Source organism: Mesocricetus auratus, unplaced genomic scaffold (assembly GCF_017639785.1).
Source record: "Mesocricetus auratus isolate SY011 unplaced genomic scaffold, BCM_Maur_2.0 Super-Scaffold_100022, whole genome shotgun sequence".
In the NCBI taxonomy this organism is placed as follows: Eukaryota; Metazoa; Chordata; class Mammalia; order Rodentia; family Cricetidae; genus Mesocricetus; species Mesocricetus auratus.
Genome location: NW_024429203.1, coordinates 23,345,029 through 23,370,946, shown reverse-complemented (window position 1 = coordinate 23,370,946; position 25,918 = coordinate 23,345,029). Strand labels below are relative to the sequence as shown.

The window sequence follows — 25,918 nt, the reverse complement described above, 5'->3', positions numbered from 1 at the left end:
TTTGCCTGCCGGCCCCGCCCCCCGCCCTTTGACCCGCGCCGTTTCCGGTTGGAGACGTGGCTTGGGTCCGCCATCTTGGCAAGAGGCGAAGCGGCGGAGGCTCCTGTCAGGGGCAGCAGGTCCGGAGCGGCCGGAGCTCCGCTTCCTTGGGCCGCAGCCCGAGCCCCAGCGGAGCCAGAGCGTGGTGCGCCCCACCTGCGGCCTCACCATGGTAAGCTCCGAGCCGGATCCGCTCGCCCCGTGCTGGCCGGCTGGGCCCGGACCGCAGGAGCCGCGCCCGGAGCCCCGCTGGCGGCCCGGGCTTGCTTGGCGCGGCCTCCGGGGAAACCCGAGCGAGCTGCCGCGCCCCCCAGGCCTCCGCCGGCGGCACCGCCGCGTCCGCCCGACACTCCGACCCACCCGGGCTGCTGGTTGTCGCGTGGGCCTTCCGCCCGCACGTCCTGCCGGTTCCCTTGCGAGCTCCGGGTCCGCCAGGCCGGGCCTGTCGGCAGCTTCTCGTCCTGTCACCGCCTCCTCTCTCGTCTCTTTCAGCTTCTTCTGCTTTTTTTAATCGAAAGGGGGAAGCGGAGGCACCACGGGAAGGAGTAACTTGGGACGCTCGTTTGTAGGACCCAGGTGTCCCTGAAGCGTCTGTTCTGGGGTAGCGCATACGTGTGTCGGGGGGGGGGCAGCGAGGCTGCGTGGACAGTGTGTATAGAACACGGAGAAACTGAGTGACAGACACAAGTTTCTGTCTCCAGGGGACCCGCTGCTGTTGAGGTGGAGTGACGTGCGTGTGGCATATTGTAAAACAGGAGTTCTTGGGTGGAGGAGGAGGGGTGGGCTGTACTTGGGGACCTGTTAGGTGTCTTCAAAGTCTTTATCTGTGTGTAACCATCTGCTACCGAGGTAGGGGAAATTAATGTGGGTGAGGATGGGGGAAAGCAGAATTGACTCCAGATCCTGCTTTATCAGCTGAAATCTGGATATTCGTGAACTGGAAGATTCTACAGTTTCCAAGGAACTAGCAATTTGTCTTTGGAAGTTTTTTTTGAAGTACTTTGAAAGCATACCTAAGACCTAACAGACTATTTTGGTACTTGTCATACTAAGTTGTGTTGACATCTCTTTGGATAAGAACTTGGTTAGAGGAGAGATTCATGTTTGGACGTTAAACCATTGGAGTCCCTTTCCCAGCCTCAAGTGTACGAATTACATCAAGTAGGTTTGCCTCCCCAATTTTGGTATTAGACATATAATTTCTAAAACCTCATATACCCACCCCAAGTCCCAATTCCACGAGGTTAATTTTTTTGTGGCTTTTATTTTTCAAGATGTTTTTAAAATAAAAACAATATATGTGTATGAATTGGTTTGCTCACAGGAACGTCTGTGTACCACCTGAGGAGGGTGTTGGAGCCCTTGGAACTGGAGTTATGGATGCTTGCCAGCCTCCCTGTGGGTACAGGGAATCTAACCCAAGTCCTATGCAAGAACAAGTGCTCTTAACTGTTGAGCCATCTCTCCAGCCCCCATATCTTAGTGTTAGAGAGAGGATTTCTCACCATGGCCCCCTAGCTGTTGTGAAAATCACTATGTTGACCAGACTGACCTCTGCCTTCCTAGCACTGGAATTAAGGTGTGCACCACCACTACTCACCCGATAGTGATTTCTTTTCCGTTTTGGGGATTATTCATAGTGTATTGTTTTAAAATTAAAATTAGAGCCCTAGAAAACTAAATATAGATGATCTTTATCAAATGTTTATTAAAATGTTCTTGGAGCCGGGCATTGGTGGCACACGCCTTTAATCCCAGCACTCGGGAGGCAGAGGCAGGTGGATCTCTGTGAGTTGTGAGACCAGCCCGGTCTACAAGAGCGAGTTCCAGGACAGCCAGAGCTGTTACACAGAGAAACCCTGTCTTGAAAAACAAAAACAAAAAAAGATAGTTGAGGAACAGTAGAGCTGTAGATGTTAAGTGATAGGTGTGTGTGTATTTGAATGTGTACATGTGTACTTTTTGCTTGTCCTTTTGATGTGTACGCATATTCATATAGCTGTGTCCTGCCTTTCTGAATTAGAAATTTAGCATCATCAGGTATCTATAGACTTGTGTGTTATGGAGATTGAATAGTTTGTCTCAGTGCAATCTGCTCTGTCAAGTCAAAAGGCTTGGTATTACTTTTATATAATGTCTATGGGCCCTACCTGCTTAATTACAAAAAGGTCCTTGTATCATAGAATTGCCCAGGTGGGGTGAAATTTTGATCTCAAAGTTGCATCAAAATTTCTAGAAGTAGTTTTTCCTTAACATTTTATTATGAACCTTTCCAACATCTAGAAATTTTCAATGAACCTTACAGGGACCAGTCATGTAATTACCAACTAGTTTCTCTTAACATTTCACTGTATTTTATCACACACCTAATCATTCATCATTAGAACATATTTCAAACAGGTTTCATAAACACTTCTTGAAAAATAAATTTCCTTTGGCTTTAGTTACTGAGTATCCATGCAAAATGTCCTAGACAGCAGTCACTATAGATATATAAACAACATGAAGTACACAAGGAAATACTTTTTTATTCTTTAAGCAGGTGTAGTCCAAGCTGACCTGAAACTCACCATCTTCTTGTCTCAGTTTTCTGACAGACTTGGCCACATTAGCTGAAATGCATCTTCTGATCCTTTTCTTAATATTTGCCAAATACCATTATGGTAAGTTTTTTTTTAAAGCTTACATCTGAATAAACTTGATAGTAAGGCCTGTGATATCACCCATTTCTAAAATCTTTATTAATAGACCCTTGTTCTTAATTATTAAGAAGATAGTAAATAGACTTATGATGGCAAGTACCTTTACCTACTGAACCCTGCTGTGAAGTTTTCAAAAGCTTCAATTTAAAGTCTGTAGACTTATAGGACGTTTAGTTAAACTTAGAGACTGTGTTTGTGAGATACAGGATGGTGAGCATCCTTTGTGGCTTTGCCTTACTAAACCAGAAGCTTGCCTTATCAGCTGTGCTGATGGGCCAGTGAACTCTCAGGATCTGCCTGTCTCTGACCTGCAGTGCTGGAGTGACAGGCAGTTGCAGCCACTGCTTTTATGTGGTGATGGGATTCAAATTCAGACCTTCATGCTGAAGTTTTGAAGTGCTTTTCTCTACTGAGCCATCTTCCCAGCCTGCCCCTTCCCGGTGCTCTTTTTTTTGGTTTTTTTTTTTTGTTTTTTTTTCGAGACAGGGTTTCTCTGTGTAGTTTTGGAGGCTGTCCTGGCACTTGCTCTGTAGACCAGGCTGGCCTCGAACTCACAGAGATCCGCCTGCCTCTGCCTCCCTAGTGCTGGGATTAAAGGCGTGCGCCACCGACCCCGGTGCTCTTATTCTTGTCTTTAAATGTGTTTGTTTAGTGGAGCAAGGCAAGTTCTTTACTATTTTCCCACTCCCCCACCTTTTTTTGTTTGTTTAATAAAGATTTACTTTTTGTGTATGAGTGCTTTGCCTGCATGTGTATATATATGTACCACATGTGTGCCTGGTGCTTGCAAAAGCCAGAGGAGAGTATTGGATCCTTTGAACTGTAGTTACAAATTTTTTGTGAGCTGCTGTGTGTGCTAGGATATGAACCCCTGTCCTGGGCAAGAGCAACAGCTCTTAATTGCTGAGCCACCTCTCCAGCCCCCTAGCTTTTTTTTTTTAAACACTTGTAGAAAACCTGAGTTTCATCACCAAGACCCACATACCACATAGTAGAATAAAAGAGCCAATTCAGTTCAGGACAGTTGTCTGCTGACATCTACAGAACTCCATATATACATTCCCACAATAAAAAAATAAAAATAAAGCAGGTAAGGATGGGAGTAGTAGCTCAATAATAGGTAGAATGAATGTTTAGATAGACTGTGTGAGTGTGACAGGTCTGAGATTCAATTCCCAGTACCAAAAAAAAAAAAAAAACAGTTAAAAAAAATACAATGACACTTTAATTTCTGTTATTTCAGTAAGCAATCAAGTGACTTATGTTGGATTATGCAATTAGTAGCAAGCAGAACAGAAGCCAAACTGCAAATCTCCTAATTCAAGGCATTTCTGATCCATATATATATATGTGTGTGTGTGTGTGTGTGTGTATGTATGCAAGCAATATATTTATTTAAAATATGTGTGTATGTATATAACAGGTATTCGAGTGCCATCTGCAGAAGCCAGAATAGGGCATTGGATTCCCTGGAACTGAAGTTAAAGTTGTGAACTTCCTAGTGCAGATGAGCACTTTTAATCATTGAGCTATCTCTCCAGCCTCCTGATCCATATATTAAACCTATATAAACAATATAGTGAAACCATGTAAACATATAAATTGTTTGAGCTATGTGTGGTGATGCACACCTTTAATTTTAGCTTTGCAGAGACAGACCTAAATGGTGAGTTCCAGGCCAATCAGGGCTACACAGTGAGACCCTGTCTTAAAATAAATGGCTTGGTCTGCCAAACAATTATTTTTCTTTGGGATGTGTGTGTTAATGTTGAGGCCAGAGGATCTTGACTTTCTTTTAAGAAAGTCAGGTTCTTGTGTAGGTCAGGCTAGTCACAAACTCTAAAAGTATATAAGGCTGGTCTTGAACTCTTAGTTTTTGTTTTGTTTTTTGAGACAGGGTTTCTCTGAAGCTTTGGTGGCTTTCTTGGAACTTGCTCAATATACCAGGCTGACTTCAATCTCACAGAGATCCTGCTTCTGCCTCCTGAGTGCTGGGATTAAAGGGTGCACCACCACTGCCTGACTAAAAAAAAGCTTTCAAAACCATGGTTATTCATTCTTTTTTATTAACTCTTAAAAGTAGTATGTGTGTGAATGTTTTGCCTCACATGCATATTTGGTGTCTGGAGGAGGGCAGAAAATAATAATCTGGTTGCCTGGAACTGTAGTTACAGATGGTTATCCATTGCTGCATGAGTGCTAGGAATAGAACCCAGGTTCTCTGCCAGAGCAGTAAGTGCTCTTAACTGCTGAACTGTTGCTAGCCATGGTAGCTTGCCTTTAATTCCAGCAGGCAAATCTCTATGACTTCCTATGATCTATATAGTGAGTTTCAAGCCAGCCATAGTGAAACCCAAGTGAAAATCATGGTAGGAGGATTCACCTTTTAATATTATACACTCTAAGAGGGATACATTTATCTTGTTCAGAGATGACCTTTCTAGCTATATTAGTGATTGGAAACCATGTCATCTGCATGGACCCTGTGACTTCTGTCCTAGGTGTTTTGAAGTTTATCTACATTTAGTATAGGGAACTTTGATCCTGCTTTGGTAGGCTCACTTGCTTATATCTGTTTAACGAAATGACTCAAAGTCTCAGAGTCTTCCTGCTTGAGATATTATTTTACCCTACTGATTTTTTGTTTGTTATTGAGACAGGGTTCCTGTTTCCTGTGTAGACCAGGCTCACCTCAAACTCCCAGAGATCCGCCTGCCTCTCCCTCCCTACTGATTTTTTGTTGTTTGTTTTGGCACAGGGTCTCTTTCTAAATTATTTTAATGTGTATGGGCATTTTGACTGCTTGTATGTCTGCACCATGGACGTAGCTGGTCCCTTAAAAGGCCAGAAGACAGTTATCAGATACCTTAGAAGTAAAGTTACATAGAACTGCTAAGTGGGTCCTGGGAATTGAACGTGGGTCCTCTGGAAGAGTAACCAGTGCTCTTAACCACTGAGCCATCTAGTGTGATAATAGATATTCAGTAAGTCAAGTAGCTCTGACATTGTGGCATGTACAGATTATCTCAGCACTCAGGAAACAGGCAAGAGGATGGAGAGTTACAGGCCAGTCTCAGCTACGTAAGGAGGCCTTCTCTCAAACAAAGCAAAGCAGAATAACAAAACAAAAGACTGGAGATTAGTGGTCTAACAGTTACTTAGTGTGTGTACACGCCCCTGGATACCACCAGGCTGAGATAAGGTAAATTCAGTATAGAGCTGATAGAATCAGAGATGTAGGAGAATAATGTGCTAATCCCTTAAATCTAGCTTTTTCTAAACTTTTGTTCTTATTTGGGAAGTAAATCAGTAAAAACACAGATCTGTTTAGTGGATGGATCTTATTTGTGCTGGGTATAGATGAAATACTTTGCAATAAGAATTGTTGGATGCATTTATCTAATTATTCTTTATCAGTAAATTGGGAGTCAGACACTAGAGTAAGAACCAGTGGTAGAGAAACCACTAGTGACCTCCTATCTCTTCCATTCATCTGTTACTATTTCCTATCTCCTGTCTGTCCTCAGTCCTCCAAAACCTCTATGGTTAATTTTGGTCAGCTAGTGTCAAGCTCCACCCTCTGAGTCAAAGCAAACTTTATTGTCAGAGTGTGATCAAAATATCACAACAAATTGTCTTTTGGGATTTGGAGAGGGTTATTTTGTTTTGCTTGAAACAGAATCTCTATGTAACCCTTGCTGTCCTGCAACCTGGTATATAGACCAGACTGATCTGATTGCAGAGAGATCTATCTACCTGCCTCTGTCTCCTGAGTGCTGCAACTATAAGTGTGAACCACCACACCTGGCTCAATATGAATTGTTTTATTCTGCTGCTTAAAAACAAGCACAGTGAGCCAGGCGGTGGTGGCGCACTCCTTTAATCCCAGTACTTGGGAGGCAGTTCAAGACCAGCCTGGTCTACAAGAGCTATTTCCAGGACAGCATCCAAAGCCACAGAGAAACCCTGTCTCGAAAAACCAAAACAACAATAACAACAAAAACTAGATTACAAAACTATTATGAATACATTGAAACTGAATGGATGCACATCCGTGATCCCAGCTGCTATGGAGTCTGAGGCAGGGCGTAAGTTTGAAGGCAGCCAGGAAATTTAGGAAGACCATGTAATAACATAAGATGAAAACTTGAAAATAGATAAAATGCTGAGGATATATAACATGCTTGCCCATTATATTAGAGGACCAGTACCAGGAAATTTAGGAAGACCATGTAATAACATAAGATGAAAACTTGAAAATAGATAAAATGCTGAGCATATATAACATGCTTGCCTATTATACTAGAGGACCAGTACCAGGAAATTTAGGAAGACCATGTAATAACATAAGATGAAAACTTGAAAATAGATAAAATGCTGAGCATATATAACATGCTTGCCTATTATACTAGAGGACCAGTACCAGGAAATTTAGGAAGACCATGTAATAACATAAGATGAAAACTTGAAAATAGATAAAATGCTGAGGATATATAACATGCTTGCCTATTATACTAGAGGACCAGTACCAGGAAATTTAGGAAGACCATGTAATAACATAAGATGAAAACTTGAAAATAGATAAAATGCTGAGGATATATAACGTTTGCCTATTATACTAGAGGACCAGTACCAAGAGAGGGAAGCCACTATGAGGATATTTATTTAAATTGATGGATATTCGTTTTTCAAATTACTCATCTGTAATGGACAGGTTTCTGTAAAGTTGAGTAGTTTAGCCAGGGTTTGTTGTTTCAGAGGTTATATCCTAACAGTGAGTCTTCCCAGGTGTGTCAATCTTTTGTTGTTGTTGCTTGTGCAAACTCTTGGATCCCTATACCAAAGAGGCCATTAAACACAGCTTAGCTTTCCTGTTCTTCTCATTGGCATTTGAAGATCCTGCTCTTCCTTTTACATTTGTTTTGTTAAATGGTTGATATCAGAAGGTGGTTGGGTCTTTTTTTTTTTTTTTTTTTTTTTTTTGGTTTTTTGAGACAGGGTTTCTCTGTGGCTTTGGAGGCTGTCCTGAAACTCACTCTGTAGACCAGGCTGGCCTCGAACTCACAGAGATACGCCTGCCTCTGCCTCTGCCTCCCGAGTGCTGGGATTAAAGGCATGCGCCACCCAACGCCCGGCTCCGGTGGTTGGGTCTTAATCATTGCTCAGTTAAAACTTATGTGAAACACCAGGTTATGTAGGTTTTCACTTCACAGTTTTTTTCCATAGATAGAAGGATGAACGGGATGGGAAAGCTAATCAAAGGAAAGATCAACTCAGACTTCATAGTCCAAGTAAAAATGAAAAGGAAGTTCGGGACTTCTTATGCACCCCTTTGTTTCCTTTTACTGAGAAGGTAGAGAGCCTGAGCTGAGTACTCTGAGTGGGAGAGTTAGGCATGTGTTGCCATACTCAGATAGTGCTCTTATAAACTAATCTTCCTCGTTAGCCTTCTGATTTGATATGGAAATTTCTATACTTTTTAAAGAAAATTTGGATCTGTTGTGTATGGTGTGCCAAATCAGAGTGAGTGCAACCTGGCTCTGAGTCATAGTTGACTCAATATTGTAAGTATAAAAGGCTGGGGATGACTCAGCCAGTGAAGATACTTGCCACCATGCCTGACAAGCGGAGTTTGATCCCTGGAACCCATAGTAGGATTCCCTTAAGGAGTCTGCTGGTCTTCACATAGGTGGGCACTGACATATGCATTCCCACACATACATATGATCAATCAATATAAATAATATAATAATTTACGTATAGACTTTGAAGAAAAATTGCTCCATGTGTGTTTGTGTAGTATTGGTGATGTAACCTGACTTTGACTTTTTGCACATTCTAGGCAAAAGTTTTCTTTTTGTTTTTCTGAGACAGGGTTTCTCTGAGTAGCTTTGGAGCCTATCCTGGCATTCACTCTGTAGACCAGGCTGGCCTTGAACTTACAGAGATCTGCCTGCCTCTGCCTCCCGAGTGCTGGGATTAAAGGCGTGCGCCACCAACGCCCGGCAAGGCAAAAGTTTTTTAACTAAAATTTTATAGGTATATTATGGTATATAATATATTATATGTATAATATATGATATGATATAATATGGTATATAATATATATTAGGTATATAATATAATATATTACATATATTACATATATTATATTATATTGCTTCGTTTTCTTCTACTTTAACTTTGTACAATGAAATATAGTTTGAAAACATTCTAATAGTAGTCATGTCACTGAATGTGCTATGGTATGGAAACTCTTTTGAGGTGCTAAGAAAAGAAATGTAAGCCGGGCGGTGGTGGCGCACGCCTTTAATCCCAGCACTCGGGAGGCAGAGGCAGGCGGATCTCTGTGAGTTCGAGGCCGGGCTGGACCGATAGCCTCCAAAACAATACAGAGAAACCCTGTCTCGTAAAAACCAAAAAAAAAAAGAAAGAAAGAAAGAAAAGAAATGTAAAAATGAGTAACGAGTACTTATGTGTGTGTATGTTCTTGGCAGGTGCTGTTGGCAGCAGCAGTCTGCACGAAAGCCGGAAAGGCTATTGTTTCTCGGCAGTTTGTGGAGATGACCCGCACTCGGATTGAGGGTTTATTAGCAGCTTTTCCAAAACTCATGAACACTGGAAAACAACATACTTTTGTTGAAACAGAGAGTGTAAGATATGTCTACCAACCTATGGAGAAACTGTACATGGTATTGATCACTACCAAAAACAGCAATATTTTAGAAGATTTGGAGACTTTAAGACTCTTCTCAAGAGTGGTAAGAGGCCTGTAATACTGGTTGTTTTTTTTCTGGGGGTTTTTTGTTTTTTGTTTTTTTTTTCCGAGACAGGGTTTCTCTGTGGCTTTGGGGGCTGTCTTGGAATAGCAATAGCTCTTGTAGACCAGGCTGGTCTTGAACTCACAAAAATCTGCCTGCCTCTGCCTCCCAAGTACTGGGATTAAAGGCATGCACCTCCACTGCCCGGCCACTTTGGTTGTTGTATTTTTTTTGTTGTTGTTGTTGAAAGTAGTTTTGACTCTAAAATAACTGATGCTAACATTTTGTGAACTCTACTCCTACCCACATCTCAACAATGCAATTCCAGTACAAAAAAGAAAAAGCTTAATTTATTTGTTTTACAGTGCTGAAGCCTTATGCATTCTAGGAAAGCACTCTTGTCAGTGAGCTATATATACTCCATCCCATATAGCTCTTTATTCATTGATCAGCTACTCTTTGGGTACCTTCCTAGGTATACGTATTCCAAAAGAGAATGCAGAATCGTTCTTTCATATCCCAGTTTTTTGTTGTTGTTGTTGTTGTTGTTGTTTATGTGCATTGGTGTGAGGGTGTCAGATCCCCTGGAACTGGAGTTACAGACAGTTGTGAGCTGCTATGTGGGTGCCTGGAATTGAACACTGGTCCTCTATAAGAGCAGCCAGTTCTCTTAACTGCTGGGCCATCAGTCTAGCCCTTTATATTCCCAGTTCTTCATAATGTCCATGTTTCTGAAACTTGCTCATGTGTCTGTGTGTCTGTATCTCTGTCTGTCTGTAGGTGTGTAGAATCTCACCATGTAGCTCTGGTTTGCCTGGAGCTCTCTGTGGTAGACCAGGGTAGAGCTCATAGAGATCTGCCTGCCTCATGTGCCAGGATTAAAGGCATGTGCTGCCATGCTCAGATTGGAAAATGTTTTTATATTAAGACTACTGATACAGATAAATACAAACACCCTAAGATTTATGCCAAAGTCTAGTTTAATTTCTTTTTTTTAATTTTATGTGTATGATGTTTTGCTTGTGAGTATATGTATGTGTATGTGGTTGGTGCCCAGGAAAGTTGGAAGAGGGCATCAGGTTCCCAGAGATCTGCCACATAGGTACTGGGAATCGAACCTGGATACTTGAAAGAGCAGTTGGTACTCTTAACCACTGAATCTTCTCTGTAGCATCAGGTCCCCAGGAACTAGAGTCAGAGATCTGCCACATAGGTACTGGGAATCGAAGCTGGATCTTTGCAAGAACAGCCAGTACCTTAATCACTGAACCATCTCTGTAGACTCCAAAGTCTTAATTTAAAGGAAAGACTAGAAACTAAAGAAGGATTCTGGTTTTTATTTGTTTTGTTTTTTAAAAGATTTATTTATTTTTATTTTATATGCTTTGGTGTTTTGCCTCCATGTTTGTCTGTGTGATAGTGTCAGGTCCTCTGGAACTGCAGTTACAAGCAGATGTAAGTCACTGTGTAGGTGCTGGGAATTGAACGTAAGTCCTCTGGAAGAGCAACCAGTGCTCTTAACTACTGAGCTGTTGCGTCTGCCGCGCAGCCTGTGTCCGAGAACGTGCGGAGGGTGTCGGGGATTGACAACACAGAGACTTGTTCAACGATATAAAGAAAACTTTAAGCAGGCCCCAAGAAGGTTCAAGAAAACTTCCTAAGAAAGGCTCCCTCCAGAAAAGCTTCTGCTCTCTCCTCTCCCCTGGCCGGTTCTGCCCTGACACCAGAAACTGATCTGGGCGTGTCAGAAGAGGCGATTAGTCTTTGGACAAAGTCGAGGTCAGGGCGGTTTCCGTGGGCAGGCCTTTTCCAGGTCCTTATTGCCCCTGGCATTGTATTGTTCTTAGTAAACATGTTTTTAGTAAACATTGTCTTACAGCTGCCTACTCCCAGGCAGAAGGGGAAGTGGGTCTCTGCTCAAGGTCTGGTGTCCCCACACTGAGCCATCTCACCAATCACATTTTTTGGTTGGGGTTTTTATTTGTTTTGTTTTGTTTTGTTTTTGAGACAGATTTCATGCTGTCCAGGCTGGCCTTAACTTGCTATGTAACCGAAGATGACCTTGAACTCCTGATCCTCCTTCCTCCACCTCCCAAGTGCTAAGATTGTTTTTGAAATTTATGTTTAAAAGGTAAGACTTAGAAACATAGCTGCTATGAAATTCTTAATCTTTGTTTTCTGTTACTGTCCATGATTAGATTCCTGAATATTGCCGCGCCTTAGAGGAAAATGAAATATCTGAGCACTGTTTTGATTTGATTTTTGCTTTTGATGAAATTGTTGCCCTGGGATACCGGGAGAATGTTAACTTGGCACAGATCAGAACCTTCACAGAAATGGATTCTCATGAGGAGAAAGTGTTCAGAGCAGTCAGAGAGGTGAGTGTGAGTGAGGCCTTCCGAGACTGCCAGTTTGAATATCTTTTTCTTAGCCTTCACTAACTCAATCTTCCTGGTTTTGCTTGCTGTACATACAAGTATGTTTCTTTCCATAGACTCAAGAACGTGAAGCTAAGGCTGAGATGCGGCGTAAAGCAAAGGAATTACAACAGGCCCGAAGAGATGCAGAGAGACAGGGCAAAAAAGCACCAGGATTTGGTGGATTCGGCAGTTCTGCAGTGTCTGGAGGCAGCACAGCAGCCATGATCACAGAGACTATCATTGAAACTGATAAACCAAAAGTGGCACCTGCACCATCCAGGTATAGTCTAGTGTATTACCAGCAACCTTAGGATGCAGAGGAAGGCTCATGTGTTTCCTGGGAATGATACTTGGTTTCTAAGTTGACTGTAAATAATGAAGTAATCTGTGATACTAAATTTGGATACATAAAAGATAGGCATAAAGAAGACGTCTTTGTTATTTTTCATTTTGTTCAAAAGAAAGTTGTACAAATTATGCCATGGTTTTTTTTCTTTCTTTCTTTTTTTCCTTTTTGTGGTTTTTTTGAGACAGGGTTTCTCTGTGTAGCTTTGGAGCCTGTCCTGGCACTCTGTAGACTAGGCTGGCCTTGAACTCAAAGAGATCTGCCTGCCTCTGCCTCCCGAGTGCTGGGATTAAAGGCATGTGCCGACAATGCCCAGTGATTTTTTTTTTTCATATGACGGTTGTCTTATGTGGAGAAGGAGGGAGTATTTAATGGTTTGTAGAATATGAAGTTTTTTTTTTTTTTTTTTTTTTTGGTTTTTCAAGACAGTTTCTCTGTGAACTGCTTTAGCTGTCCTGGAGCTCATTTTGTAGACCAGATTGGCCTGGAATTTACAGAGATCATCTTACCTCTGTCTCCTGAGTGCTGGGATTAAAGGCATGTGCCATCACCACCCAGCCTGGATTTTTTTTTTTAAGATTTCTTTATTATGCATACAATGGTCTGTCTGCATGTATGCTGTAGGCCAGGAGGGTGCCAGATTTCATTATAGATGGTTGTGAGCCACCACATGGTTGCTGGGAATCAAACTCAGGATCTCTGGAAGAACAACCAGTGCTCTTAACCACTGAGCCATCTCGCCAGCCCCAGATTTTTCTTTTTAAAGACTATTTTGTGTATATGACTTCTTTGCCCACATGTATGTTCATCATATTCTTGTCTGATGTCTGAGAGTCCAAAAGAGGGTGTCAGATCACCTTGAACTGGAGTTATAGATAAGTGTGAGAAGTTTTACGGGTTCTGGGAACAGACCCCCCAAATCGTCTGCAAGAGCATCAGGTGCTCTTGGAATATCAATTTAAAAATTAAGTAGTTTAAAAAAAAAACCACATGCCTGCATGTATGTGTGTACACCATATGGCTGCCTGGTGCCCACATAGGTCAGGAGAGTACATCAGAACTAGAGTTAGAGAGATGATTGTGAGCTACCATGTGTGTGCTGGGAACCAAACCTGGGACCTCTCTAAGAACAAGTGCTCTTAGCCTCTGAGCCATCTCTCTAGCACCAGAATATGGTTTTCAGTCGTAATTTTTAAGAAGAATCTCTGGGGTACCTGAAATTATATGTAAATTTTTTTGTGCACAGTAACAATTATCTGATTGGAAGATGTTAAGTTTTCATCAGATCATTTATGACTGTAAAATTATACCTTTGTTATTTGGGTACTTGATGCTTACATATTAATAATGCCTGTCCATTTGTGCAGGTTCATATTACATCATTGGTGGTCTAGTTGTCCACCAACACTAGGAAACAATGTGGTCTTCACATTCCTTTAGAGAGGAATCTTTGGTAGAAAGCTATTTGGGGATTTTTGTATTTTTATTATATATTTACTTGTTTTCTGTTCTTCCTCTTAGACCTTCTGGCCCCAGCAAGGCTTTGAAACTTGGAGCCAAAGGAAAGGAAGTAGATAACTTTGTGGACAAACTGAAATCTGAAGGTGAAACTATTATGTCTTCTAATATGGGGAAACGTGCCTCAGAAGCAACCAAAGTGCATGCTGTGCCCATTAATATGGAAAGGTAATGATGACTTCTTCAAAAACAAATAATATAATTTTAAAAAATTGTCTTTTTAGCCAGGTGATGGTGGCTCATGTCTTTAATCCCAGCACTTGGGAGGCAGATACAGGCTGGCCTCTGAGTTCCAGAACTCCCAGAGCTGTAACACAGAAACCGTGTCTTGGGGGGTTTGCCTTTTAAATTTTTTTTTTTAAGATTTATTTATTATGTGTACAGTGTTCTGTCTGCATGTATGTCTGCACACCAGAAGAGGGCACCAGATCTCATTATAGGTGGTTTTGAGCCACCATGTGGTTGCTGGGAATTGAACTCAGGACCTCTGGAAGAACAACAGTCAGTTCTCTTAACCTCTGAGCCATCTCTCCAGCCCCAGTCTTGTAAAGGGAAACCTTTCCCTTGAGAGAAGCCTTCCCGCCAGCCTGTTTCCAGAGCCGCATCAGTCCCAAATAAACACACAAGAGGCTATATTCATTATGAAGCTGTTGGCCTTGCTTGTTTCTTACTGGCTAGCTCTGACTTAAGTATTTATCCCATAATTGTTAATCTAAGTATTTCTCTTACCGGAGAGGTTTCCGGGCTTCCTACCCCATGGCGTTGCATCTTGACTCTCTGTGTTTCTCTTTCCCAGGGTCCTCCTGGACTCCTAGTCCCACCTATCTTGATATCCTATTGGCCAGCAGTGCTTTATTGACATATACACAGGACTTCCCCAACACCGTCTTTTTTTTTTTTTTTTTTTTTTTTTTTGAGACAGGGTTTCTCTGTATTGTTTTGGAGCCTGTCCTGGAACTCGCTCTGTAAACCAGGCTGGCCTCAAACTTGCAGAGATCCACCTGCCTCTGCCTCCCAAGTGCTGGGATTAAAGGCATGTGCCACCACTGCCCGGCTTTAAATTTTTATTGTTGTTTTTTGTTGTTGTTATTATTATTATTGTTTTTCTTTAAGACAGGGTTTCACTTTGTAGCCCTGGCTGGCCTGGAACTCAACTGTATAGAGCAGGCTGGTCTCAAATTCACAACAGAGCCGGGTTGTGGGCTTGTACAGTACAGGTGCCTGAAGAGGCTACAAATGTTAGCTCTCCCTGAAGCTGGAGTTAGAGGTGGTTGTGAGCTAACCTGATGTGGGTGCTGGGAATCTCCTCTAGAAGAGCAGTAGGAGCTCTTTAACGCCTGAGCCATCTCTTAAGCCCTTAAAGTTGTTTTTAAATCTGTCAATTCTTTTTGGTTTTTTTGTTTTGTTTTGTTTTTTGAGACAGGGTTTCTCTGTGTAGCTTTGGAGCCTGACCTGGAACTAGCTCTTGTAAACCAGGCTGGTCTCGAACTCACAGAGATCTGCCTGCCCCTGCCTCCCAAATGCTGGGATTAAAGGCGTGTGCCACCACACCCCAGCTTAACCCCATATTTTGTTTTACCTTTTTTCTAATTAAAACTATAAAGGAGAGTCAGTCTTTAAAGTTTGTAAAAGTCTTTACAGGAGCCGGGCGGTGGTGGCGCACGACTTTAATCCCAGCACTCGGGAGGCAGAGGCAGGCGGATCTCTGTGAGTTCGAGGCCGGGCTGGACCAATAGCCCCCCGAAACAATACAGAGAAACCCTGTCTCGTAAAAACCAAAAAAACAAAAAACAAAAAACAAGTCTTTACAGGAAATTAAAGTGTTGTCTTTAAGTATTTGAATACAGTATAATTTGATTTGTCTCTTATCTCAGGCCTGAAATGATGGTTGGTGACGTTTTTTTAAGTGATAGGTTATTCAAGTTCAAATAACCAAGATGCAAATGTCTTGCCCTTAATCCCAGACCTACTGTTGCTTATAGTTATGAAATCAGCTGAAAGATGATACTTCTATCAGGTGTTCATAAAAGGGGACTGTTTACTCTTTTGTGTTCTCTTGGAAGCAAACAGTTGCCTTTAGACAAATCTCTTCACTCACTGAGGTACTTGTGCTATTTTGGCAGGGGCAGGCAAATCTCTGTGAGCTTGAGGCCAGCCAGCCTGGTCTACAGAGCAAGTTCCAGGACAATCAGGGCTACACAGAGAGACCCTGTCTGGAACCCCACCCCCCAAAAAATGACCAAGGCAATATTTAAAATAAAGCATTTAACTGGGAGCTTGCTACAGCTTTGGAAGGTTCGTTCATGATCATCATGGAGCTAGAAGCATCATGACAAGCAGGCAGGCAGGAATGGTAACTGGGAGCTTATCTCCTAACCCTCAGACAGCAGGCATAGGCAGAGAGGCCTGCTGTGCTTCTGAAACCTCAAAGCCAGCACCCAGTGACACGCATCCTCCAACAAGGCCTTATCTCCTTTAATTCTTCCCAAACCAGTGGTTCTCAACCTTTCTAATGCTGCAGTCCTTTAATACAGTTCCTCATGTCGTGGCGATCCCAACCATAACATTACTTCATTGAGACTTCATACTATAATTTTGCTACTGTTATAAATCGTAAATTAAGTATTTTCGGAGATAGAGATTTGCCCACGGGGTTGCAACCCACAGGTTAACCACTGTGACCTAAAAACTGGGAACCAAACATTCTACTATATACATGTACTAGAGGTCATTCTCAAGTCATCACAAACTAGATATATTTTCCAGTTGCATTTTACCCGCTAAATTATAGATAATGAATAGCTTACTTATTTGAGGGCTAGGGATGCTGTTCAGTAGTTCTTGCCTAACACTTGCAAGGCCCTGGCTTCAATTCCTAGAGGTATAAAAGAAGAAACCACAAGAATTTACTTAAATGAAACTATAGTTAAGTGATAACTAAATGCAGTGCTTTACCCTGGATAGGATGCTGTATCTTGTGATAATAAGACAGTTGACATACTGTTGGTAGGTTGAATGGAAATGTTAATTCAGTATAAATTTATGGAGTTGATGATGGCATTAATACAGTTATATAAGGGAGTGTCCTTATGCATGCTAGGCAAGCACTTTGATACCAAACTATACCCAGTACAAGAATGTTCTTGTTCTTATAAAGTAAAAATAAAGTGTTTAAAGGTATGGGCTATAGTGTTTGTGTTAGTTAGGATTTCTGTTGCTGTGAAGACACCACGACCACAGCAAATCTTATATAAGTAAAACATTTAATTGGGGTAGCTTACCGTTTCAAATGGCCAGTTCATTATCACCATGGCAAGGAATATGGAGGCATGCAGGCAGACATGCGCCATAGTAATTACTGAGAGTCCAATATCTTGCAGACAACAGAAAATCAACTAAGGCTGTGAGCATAGGAAATCTCAAAGCTCATCCCAACAGTGACACATTTCCTCCAACAAGGTCATATGCACTCCCAACAAAGCCACATCTCCTAATAGTGCCACTCTCTATAAAATTATGGGAGACACCATTGTGGTGTGTGTGTAATATTTAAAGAGTGAATGTGGTTGTAGAGATGATGAGCCAAATGGGATATGATATTAATTAACAGTAAGTAAATCTTGGTAAAGCATATCTTTTGTTTAAATTTTGTTATGTTTTAGAATATCTTGCATATATTCTTTGACAATCTAATACATGTATTCTCAATATCTTGATCATACCCACCCTGCTGTTCTCCCTCTCATTTCCCTGTATGCCTCTTTCCACATTGATGACCTCTCTAGTGTTTTCCCTTTGCAAGTCACTGAATCCAGTTGCTGTTGCTTGCTAAAATGTTTACTAACCTCATTGGCTTGATCTTGTCCACATAATCAATGCTGCAGTGAATTCATGAGTTCAGTAGCCATATCATGTCCAGAAGACAGTATTTCATGACACTCTTCCCCTTCCTTTGGCTCATAACACTGTTGTACTCCTCCTTCTGTGATGTTCCCTGAGCCTGGGGAGGAAGGTGTTAATAAAGATGCCCCATTTTATGGCTGAACACTCAACCATTATTTTCAGCACTTTGGAGAGTTAGGAGTCTCTGCATTGTTGCCAACCGAAGAAAGAAGATTCTCTGGCCAAGATTAGGAGCAACACCAGTCTGTGCATAAACATATTTAGGAAGCAGTATGACAATATGTCCAATTAGCAAAACAACAGTAGTAGGTTTTCCACTAGGGCCAGTGACCTACCAAACCATGGACTTTGACCAGGTATACAATATCAGGAATGAATTCCTTCTTGTGAAGTATAAACCTCAGATTAAACCAGAAAGCAGTTAGTTACCCCCATAACCTACACGCCACTGTTGTACCATTGGGCATAACTTGCCTGGCAGATCAGTATTACAGTGTTCAGGGTCCAGTGCTGAGTAAGCCATTTATGTTTTCTCCCTAGTGGTCTGCATAGTACCTTCTAGCACTAAAAGCTAGCCAGAAGGAAGCTTTCAGTTGAGTTCTATCAATTTCTTCATGTCCTGCAACTGAAATGAATTGTATCTTCAACTGTAGTCTTACCATCTAGTTGAGGAAAGCAAGAGCAATGGGAATAGGAATAGCCTGTGTTGTTCTGTATGCCTTGTATTCTATGCCTGGAACTGAGATTTTTATTTAATAACCCATGTGTTCTAGGGGAAGCATCAATCACCTTTACAGAATACCAGTGTTCAAATTCCTTTTTTTAAAAAAAAGATTGTTTTAGTTGTTTGTTTTTGAGACAGGGTCAGGAACTTGATATATAGACCAGGCTGGCCTCGAACTCACAGAGATCCACCTACATCTCCCACATGCTAAGAATAAAAGGGTATACTACCGGCACGCCATAGTCCCAGCACTCTGGAGGCAGAGGTATGCAGATCTCTGTGAGGTCGAGACCAACTCTGGTCTACAGGACAGGCTCCCTAGCTACAAAGAAACCTTGTCTTGAGCCCCCCGCCTCCCCCCAAAAAAAGAAGGGTATACTACCACACCTGGTTTTATTATGTATATATATATATATATACATATTTTTTCTTACAAAGTTATGGATCTCTATAAATTTTATTTGTTTATTTATTTTTGGGTTTTTTTTTTTTTGGAGACAGGGTTTTTCTCTATGTAACAGTCTTAGTTGTCCTGGACAGCTTTTAGAAGTTAGCTCTCTCTTCCCACTATAGGTTCCAGAAATTGAACTCAGGTCACTAAGCTCTATGCTTTACACACTCTGCCCTCTTGTTATCTCCAAAGAGTATAAAGCTTTAATTGAAGCTAATTACTATTAAACTCCAGAGTAACATTGAGTTCTGATTTCTTTCTAACTTTTATTTTTAATCTTTTAAAATCATGTATAAATTTGTATTTGGGGAGGGTGGTGGTATGTGCATGTGAGTGCAGGTACAGAAGGTCTCCAGAAGAGGGCATTGGATCTCCTGGAGACAGTTACAGGTGATTGTAAGCTGCCGCATTTGGGGTACTAGGAACCAAACTTGAGTCTTCTACATGTGTTGTTAACAGCTGAGCCATCTCAACAACCCCTTCTCTTTCTTTTTAAGACCCCAGTCTCTTGTAGTTCAGATTAGCCTTGAACTCATTATGAGCCAAAGGGTGGCCTGAACCATTCTCCTCCCAATCATTCCTCCCTAGTGCACCAAAGTAGTACCATCACTCCTGGTTTTATATGGGGCTGGAGATCAAACCCAGTGCTTCTTGCATGCTAGACAAACACTACCAACTTAGTTACATCTTCAGCCTGGTTCCTACTTTTCTGACAAAACTTTTACTTTATAGTGTGCATATGAAGATTGAAGAAAAGATCACACTAACCTGTGGGAGAGATGGAGGATTACAGAATATGGAGTTGCATGGCATGATCATGCTTAGAATCTCAGATGACAAATTTGGCCGGATTCGTCTTCATGTAGAAAATGAAGATAAGAAAGGGGTGCAGCTACAGGTATGTAGAGGCTTTTTATATTGAGTATTGAGACATTGTCTACCCAGCACATTCTTTTTTCTGGGTTTATGTGTTTGTTTTTGCAGTACTTGAAAATGGAACATAGACTCTTGCTCAAGCTAGCTTTATACTCAACTTGTCCTTCCATTTTGTTTTTTTGTTTGAGATGGTGTTTTATTAAGATTTTATAGAATGCACATCTTTCCACAAAATTAAAAAGAATTTATTAGGAATCTGTTTATGGGCCATATAATCCCAGAGGGGTCTGTGTAACAGTATGACCCTGAATTTCTAATCTTCTGATCCTCTTACCTCCAATTATCCATATTGCTAAGATTACAGGCAATTGAACCCAGATTCCCATGCATGTTAGGCTACATTTTCAACCTCCTCTTAATTTCTTTTTTAATTTTACTTTTAGTCCATTTATTTATTTATTTACTCTGTATGTGTCTGGATGCTTATTTATATATGTATGTGTGTCTGTGTGGGAATGCATGTGCCTTGTCAAGTGTGTAGAGGTCAGAGGATAACTTCCAAGAGTGTTGGTTTTCTCCACCTGTATGGGTCCCAGGGACTGAACTCAGGTCATTGGACTTAGCAGCAAGTGCCTGCTGAGTCACCCTGCTGGCCCGGTTCACTTGTCATTCTGAACTTCAGATTTCCTTCTCTTCTCATTCCAGACCCATCCAAATGTGGACAAGAAGCTTTTCACTGCAGAGTCTCTCATTGGCTTGAAAAACCCAGAGAAGTCATTTCCAGTCAACAGTGATGTAGGTGTACTAAAGTGGAGACTACAGACAACAGAGGAGTCTTTCATTCCCTTGACAAGTAGGTGCCTCTGATGGGTATGCTCTTATCTTCATTGCCATAGCAAGTTCTGTTTGGCAAAGTGACTGTCTTCAAAATGGAATTGCTGCTGTATTTGGTTTAATTAATCATGTTAATTTTTTAAAGGTTTATGTTTGTGTGTCTCCATGAATGCATGCACCTATGCCAGAAGAGGTCATCAGATCACCTGGAGCTGGAATTAAGCCGGTTTTGAGCCATTAATGCATATTTACATTAAGATGCTGTAGGCCTACATTTGTCAGTCAGCTTGTATTTGCCCTCCTAACATTTTTTCTGCTTTTCCATACTCTTGATTTTTTAGCCCCAAGGCCAAGAAACAGTTCTCTTTTTCTAAAGCTGAGGTGTTATGGCCTTGTTTTTCTTCTCAGTTAATTGCTGGCCTTCTGAAAGTGGAAATGGTTGTGATGTCAACATAGAATATGAACTACAGGAAGATAATTTAGAGCTCAATGATGTGGTCATCACCATCCCACTCCCGTAAGTGAAATTCTGATAATCGTCTTCCCTTTGTGAGTTTATAGAACTGGTTCCTGGAGTCTGGAGAAATGTTTGCTTATTTTCTTCCCTGCTGTAATAATTGATACCAATTAAACCTAGAGGCTTAAACACAGCAAGAGCTCTACCACTGAGGTACATTATTAGTCTTTTTTACCTTTTGAGACAAGGTTTTACTTAATTGCCCAGACTGGCCTTGAACTTGTGATTCTCCTGCCTTAGTCTCATGGTTAGCTGGGATTGCAGGCCTGAGGTACTTGCTTCTTTAAAAAAAAAATACAGTTGTGCTGGGCATGGTGGCGCATGCCTTTAACCCCAGCATTTGGGAGGCAGAGGCAGGCGGATCTCAGTGAGTTCAAAGCGATCCTGGTCTACAGAGCGAGTGCCAGGATAGGTCCAAAGCTATACAAAGAAACCCTGTCCCAATAAATAAATAAATAAATGAATGAATGAATGAATGAATGAATGAATGAATGGATAGCTGTATTGCCAATATCTCCATTAGTAGAATTAACCAACATACCTATAGTTTCAGTACTTGAGAAGCAGAGATAGGAGGGTTATGATTTCAAGGCTAGCCTAGGCTATACCAAAAGACCCTATTTTGAAAAGAAAAATAGGCTGACCAACTTCACAAGTTGTTGTTTCTCCAGGACAATAAATAGCTACCTTGGAGAGTGGTAGGACTTGGGCATTGTTGACAGGTGAACTGTTTTGTTGAGATTTATTTTACTAGACTGTTTTAGGATGCCATACTTTTTAGGCCTCTCTGTCTGCTCTATAATTGTGGCTTTGGTGGTTTCCTGTGTCTTTGTTCAGTTTTTTGGTGGCCTAGAGAAGAGATTTTTGGAGAATGTTTTACCCCAGTATCTAAAACTGATAAAATTAGAAGTCACAATTGGAATTGGAGCAGAGAAGGAATGAGCATTGTAAAATTGATGGGAAAGAGTTAAAATCTTTTGCAGCCCTTAAAGTAGTCTTTGTTTTCCTTACTTACCCTGCCCCTAATGTAAGCACTGAGTGTCACTGGTAAATTGAAAGAGGGTAAATTTAGAATGTGTAGGAGTAGGTGACACTGCCTGTCAGCCATTTGTGGGAGTGCAAAGTACATCCTAACTACTAGCCCTGATTCTTCTGTGACCAAAAACAACTGTGTCTCTTTTTCCAGTCTGTTCCTATTTTGACCAGACTTTGTTGTTGTGTTTCACTTCTCATTTACCAAATAAATTCACTAGATTATAAATAAGATAAACTTATTAGCATTGGCTTCAGTAAAGTGTGAAACATTTCGAACCTTCTTGAAAACAAATCTTCTGAAAGATCCAATTTCACCTCTATTGGTGGTATGTAAAGTCTCCCCCTACTATCAACCTGCTTCATTTTTCATTTTGTACATTGTACATTGGGTGGTAGTGGTGCATGCCACTCTGAGTTTGAGGCTAGTCTGGTCTACAGAGTGAGTTACAAGACAGGCTCCAAAGCTACATAGAAAAACCCATCTCGAAGAACTTGAAAAAAAGAAAAGTTCTTAACAGGCTAGCAAACCATAAAGTGATTTTTACAATAAAAACATTTTTAGATGTTTGCAGTCTATTACTTACTAGCTCCCAGGCCCGGCTAGTCCCCAGAGCTGTGTCCTAAATACCCATGGTTCTATCTTTTTCTACAAAGGAAGTTAAGTGATACCCTTAGTCAAGGTGTTAGGACTTTGATCCTTAGTTACCAAGCAGCATAATTTTTAGAAATATTGAGGCAGACTTTAAGATACGTAATTTTATTTTCTTTAAGACAGGTTTTCTTTGGCTGTCCTTGGCTGTCCTTGGAACTAATTGTGTCTCTAGACCTAGCTGGCCTTGAATTCATATCCACCTGTCTCTGCCTCCCAAGTGCTAGGATTAAAGGGGTGCACCGCCACTGCCCAGCTGTAATCAAATTTGGGGTTCGATTCATTCCCTTGTTGGAGTTCTCTGCTGAGCTCTAAATAACCACAATGACCAGATGTTTCTCCTGACAGATCGGGTGTTGGTGCACCAGTGATTGGTGAGATTGATGGGGAATATCGACACGACAGTAGGCGAAATACCTTGGAGTGGTGCCTGCCAGTGATTGATGCCAAAAATAAGAGTGGCAGCCTGGAGTTCAGCATTCCTGGGCAGCCCAATGACTTCTTCCCTGTTCAAGTTTCCTTCATCTCCAAAAAAAATTACTGCAACATACAGGTACTCTGTTCTAACAGAAGGCAGATGTGGAGAAGGAAGAACAGTGTCTAATAGGTAGCATAGTTTCATGTCAAGGCAAAGTCAAAGGGGCTGGAGAGATGGCTCAGCAGTTAAGTGCACTGAATGGTCTTCCGGAGGACCCGGGTTCAATTCCCAGCAGTTGTTTTTCTTTAGAGAGCAGATTGAGATAATGCCACAGTAAGTGTGAGTGAGCCTTTTTTCGTATTCTAAGCTTCTTTTAGTGCTGCTTTTAGAGCATTTGATATAATCTAATGAAAATGTAGTCATTATCTTGTAGACTCACCATCCTTCTTCCTTACCACATTCTTTTTGTTTTCCTAGGTTACCAAAGTGACCCAGGTAGATGGAAACAGCCCCGTCAGGTTTTCCACAGAGACCACTTTCTTAGTGGACAAATATGAAATCCTGTAATACCAAGAATGGAGGAAAGCTGAAAAGGAAGGATTTCAGATTAATAAAGAAGACGCCAAAAGTGGCTGAAGAGTTTTCCCAAATTTACAAGCCATTGGAGACCCCTTTTTTCCTGATACAGTGTACGTCCTCTGCGCGCAAGGACCCTCAACTCATCCCCAGCGTTGTGTCACAGAGACATTCTATGACAAAGAAATGACACTAACATAAAGGGAAAGGCTGCTGATTTCTTTGGCAGATTTTACTGGCCAGCAGGAAAGCATGCTCTCCGGGGAATGTCCCGTAAACACCTCTTCTGCCTTCATAGAAATTTCCCCTTTATTTTAATCCCTAAATATAGTTATATTTCATACTTTGTTTTAAAATGTTTTCTCTATAGATTTGAATCTTTGATACCCCTTTCAATATTTTTTCAGTACACTCAGTCACGCACTGGGATCATCTCTTTTTAGGTATTGTGTTTGGCACTCCTAGAACAAGGTTATCTAACCCATTCTTGACTTTGGACAGTACCAGTGAATTGCTTAAGGGATGTAGAGTCTAGAAGTTTGAAATACTTATTTGAAATGTCTTACTTCCTCTGCTGTGTCCATCCATTATTCCATTTCTTTGCCAAGTGGTTCCTTGTAAGACTTGCCTTTCCAGTTGCAAGCAGTACTGTGAATCCCACTCGTGTCAGTTATTAAAGGTAGCTGAAAAGCAACTCTCCGATGAACATACCTTTCAAGATGTCTAATAAGATGGCTACATCCATTTCCATATGGAATCATGTCTGCTGCGAGTGCTGCGCAACTCCCAGTTCACCACGTGGGGCAGTACTGAGTCACTGCAGTTGTTCATAGTGTCATAGTCCACTTAGAGTTCACCTCCCCCTCTTCCCAGATGACCTTCCCTTTATCAGTCTTCTCCTTTCCAGCAGAAATGAGTGAGGCTGCTGAGTCTGTGCCATTTCCCATTAGCCCCGAACCATCGAGGAGACCCCATCTTCACCATTAGAGAGAGTGACAGCGTTTTGAGAGGCAAGTGATTATATTGGTATAGAGAGGAGTTACTCAGCTGTACCCCATTTCCTTCCTTCTAACCAGACGTTTTTACCTGCCTATCTGTCCCTGTTTCTGAAGTCTTTTCTCTTTGTTGTGTCATCACATAGTAATTGTTTCTCAGCTGCGTTTGCTCCATTGCCTTTTTACTGGAGGCTAAATCGCCCAATCCCACCAAGCATTGCACTGGGCGGGTTGGAATGTGATTGCTGCAAGGCTGCAGGCACTAGCAGCAGGCAGCAGAAACTGCAGTAGATGACCTCCACACTCTCAGGTGGCTGGAGAGCGGGGCTCTCTTCTGAGCAGCTGCCCTCCATGGCAAGACTATACTATCCACGAAGCAGAGGAGTCACTCAAAAATGGCTGTGGCTGGATGGCTTGCCAAAGAAAGTCCTGGCCTTTCCCTTTCCCTAAACTGCATCAGGGAAGAATCCTTATCTCCAGCTTGGTTTTCATGCGAGGTTTTCTGAGAAGGGGACTGGGATAAGACGTCTGTCATGTAGTTAAGTAGACAAGAAATCTTATTAATCCAGTTGTATTTCAGAGTTGTTTGTCCCTATGATTTTTAAAGTCAAGTTTAATTTCACAGAGACTTTTTTCTGGAATTACTTTTGGGGTAATATTTAAAATGAGAGACATTTTGTAACCCTGTAAAATACATAGGGATTATAACATTCCAATGTACACAACGACGGCAAATTCTTTAATCAAATAAAAGAGTATTATAAAAGGGGATGTTTGCTGGACTCTTTGATGTCTGATTGCTGATTCATGATACTGTAATAGGATCTAAGATTAAAGATTAATGATATGTTTTTTTTTTAAAGAAAATAACCTATCCAAGCGTATTCATTTTCTTGTCCCTTTTTCCAGGTATTGTGCCTCTCCATTGTGTGTATTTGAGCATACACACTATCACTCATGACAGCCTAATTTCTGAATAAGATTAAATAAAGTTTTCACAGGTCCAGAACCTTCACTTGGTCTGGAGCAGTTTAGAGTCAGACAAATGACAACATACTCTCACACCCGCCCCCCTAGTTTTTCTAGACAGGGTTTCTTTGTGTAGTCTTCAGGCTGCCCAGAACTAGCTCTGTAGACCAGGCTGGCCTCAAACT

General features: G+C 41.4%; 1 protein-coding gene across 2 annotated transcripts; it reads left to right on the top strand.

The window, feature by feature from the left end:
- Arcn1 (archain 1) lies at positions 1 to 25,533 on the top strand. Of its 2 annotated transcripts, XM_040729692.1 has the most exons (11): positions 58 to 211; positions 2,626 to 2,702; positions 9,239 to 9,502; positions 11,701 to 11,880; positions 11,997 to 12,202; positions 13,790 to 13,954; positions 19,597 to 19,762; positions 20,446 to 20,593; positions 20,983 to 21,091; positions 23,124 to 23,328; positions 23,671 to 25,533. In XM_040729692.1, the coding sequence occupies exons 2-11, from the start codon at positions 2,700 to 2,702 to the stop codon at positions 23,758 to 23,760; spliced, it is 1,536 nt and encodes a 511-aa protein (XP_040585626.1). In that variant the 5' UTR covers positions 58 to 211; positions 2,626 to 2,699; the 3' UTR covers positions 23,761 to 25,533. The 2 variants fall into 2 exon arrangements, with proteins under 2 accessions (XP_040585625.1, XP_040585626.1); XM_040729691.1 differs by lacking the exon at positions 2,626 to 2,702 and having other exon boundaries at positions 1 to 211.
- The last annotated feature ends 385 nt before the right edge of the window (positions 25,534 to 25,918 follow it).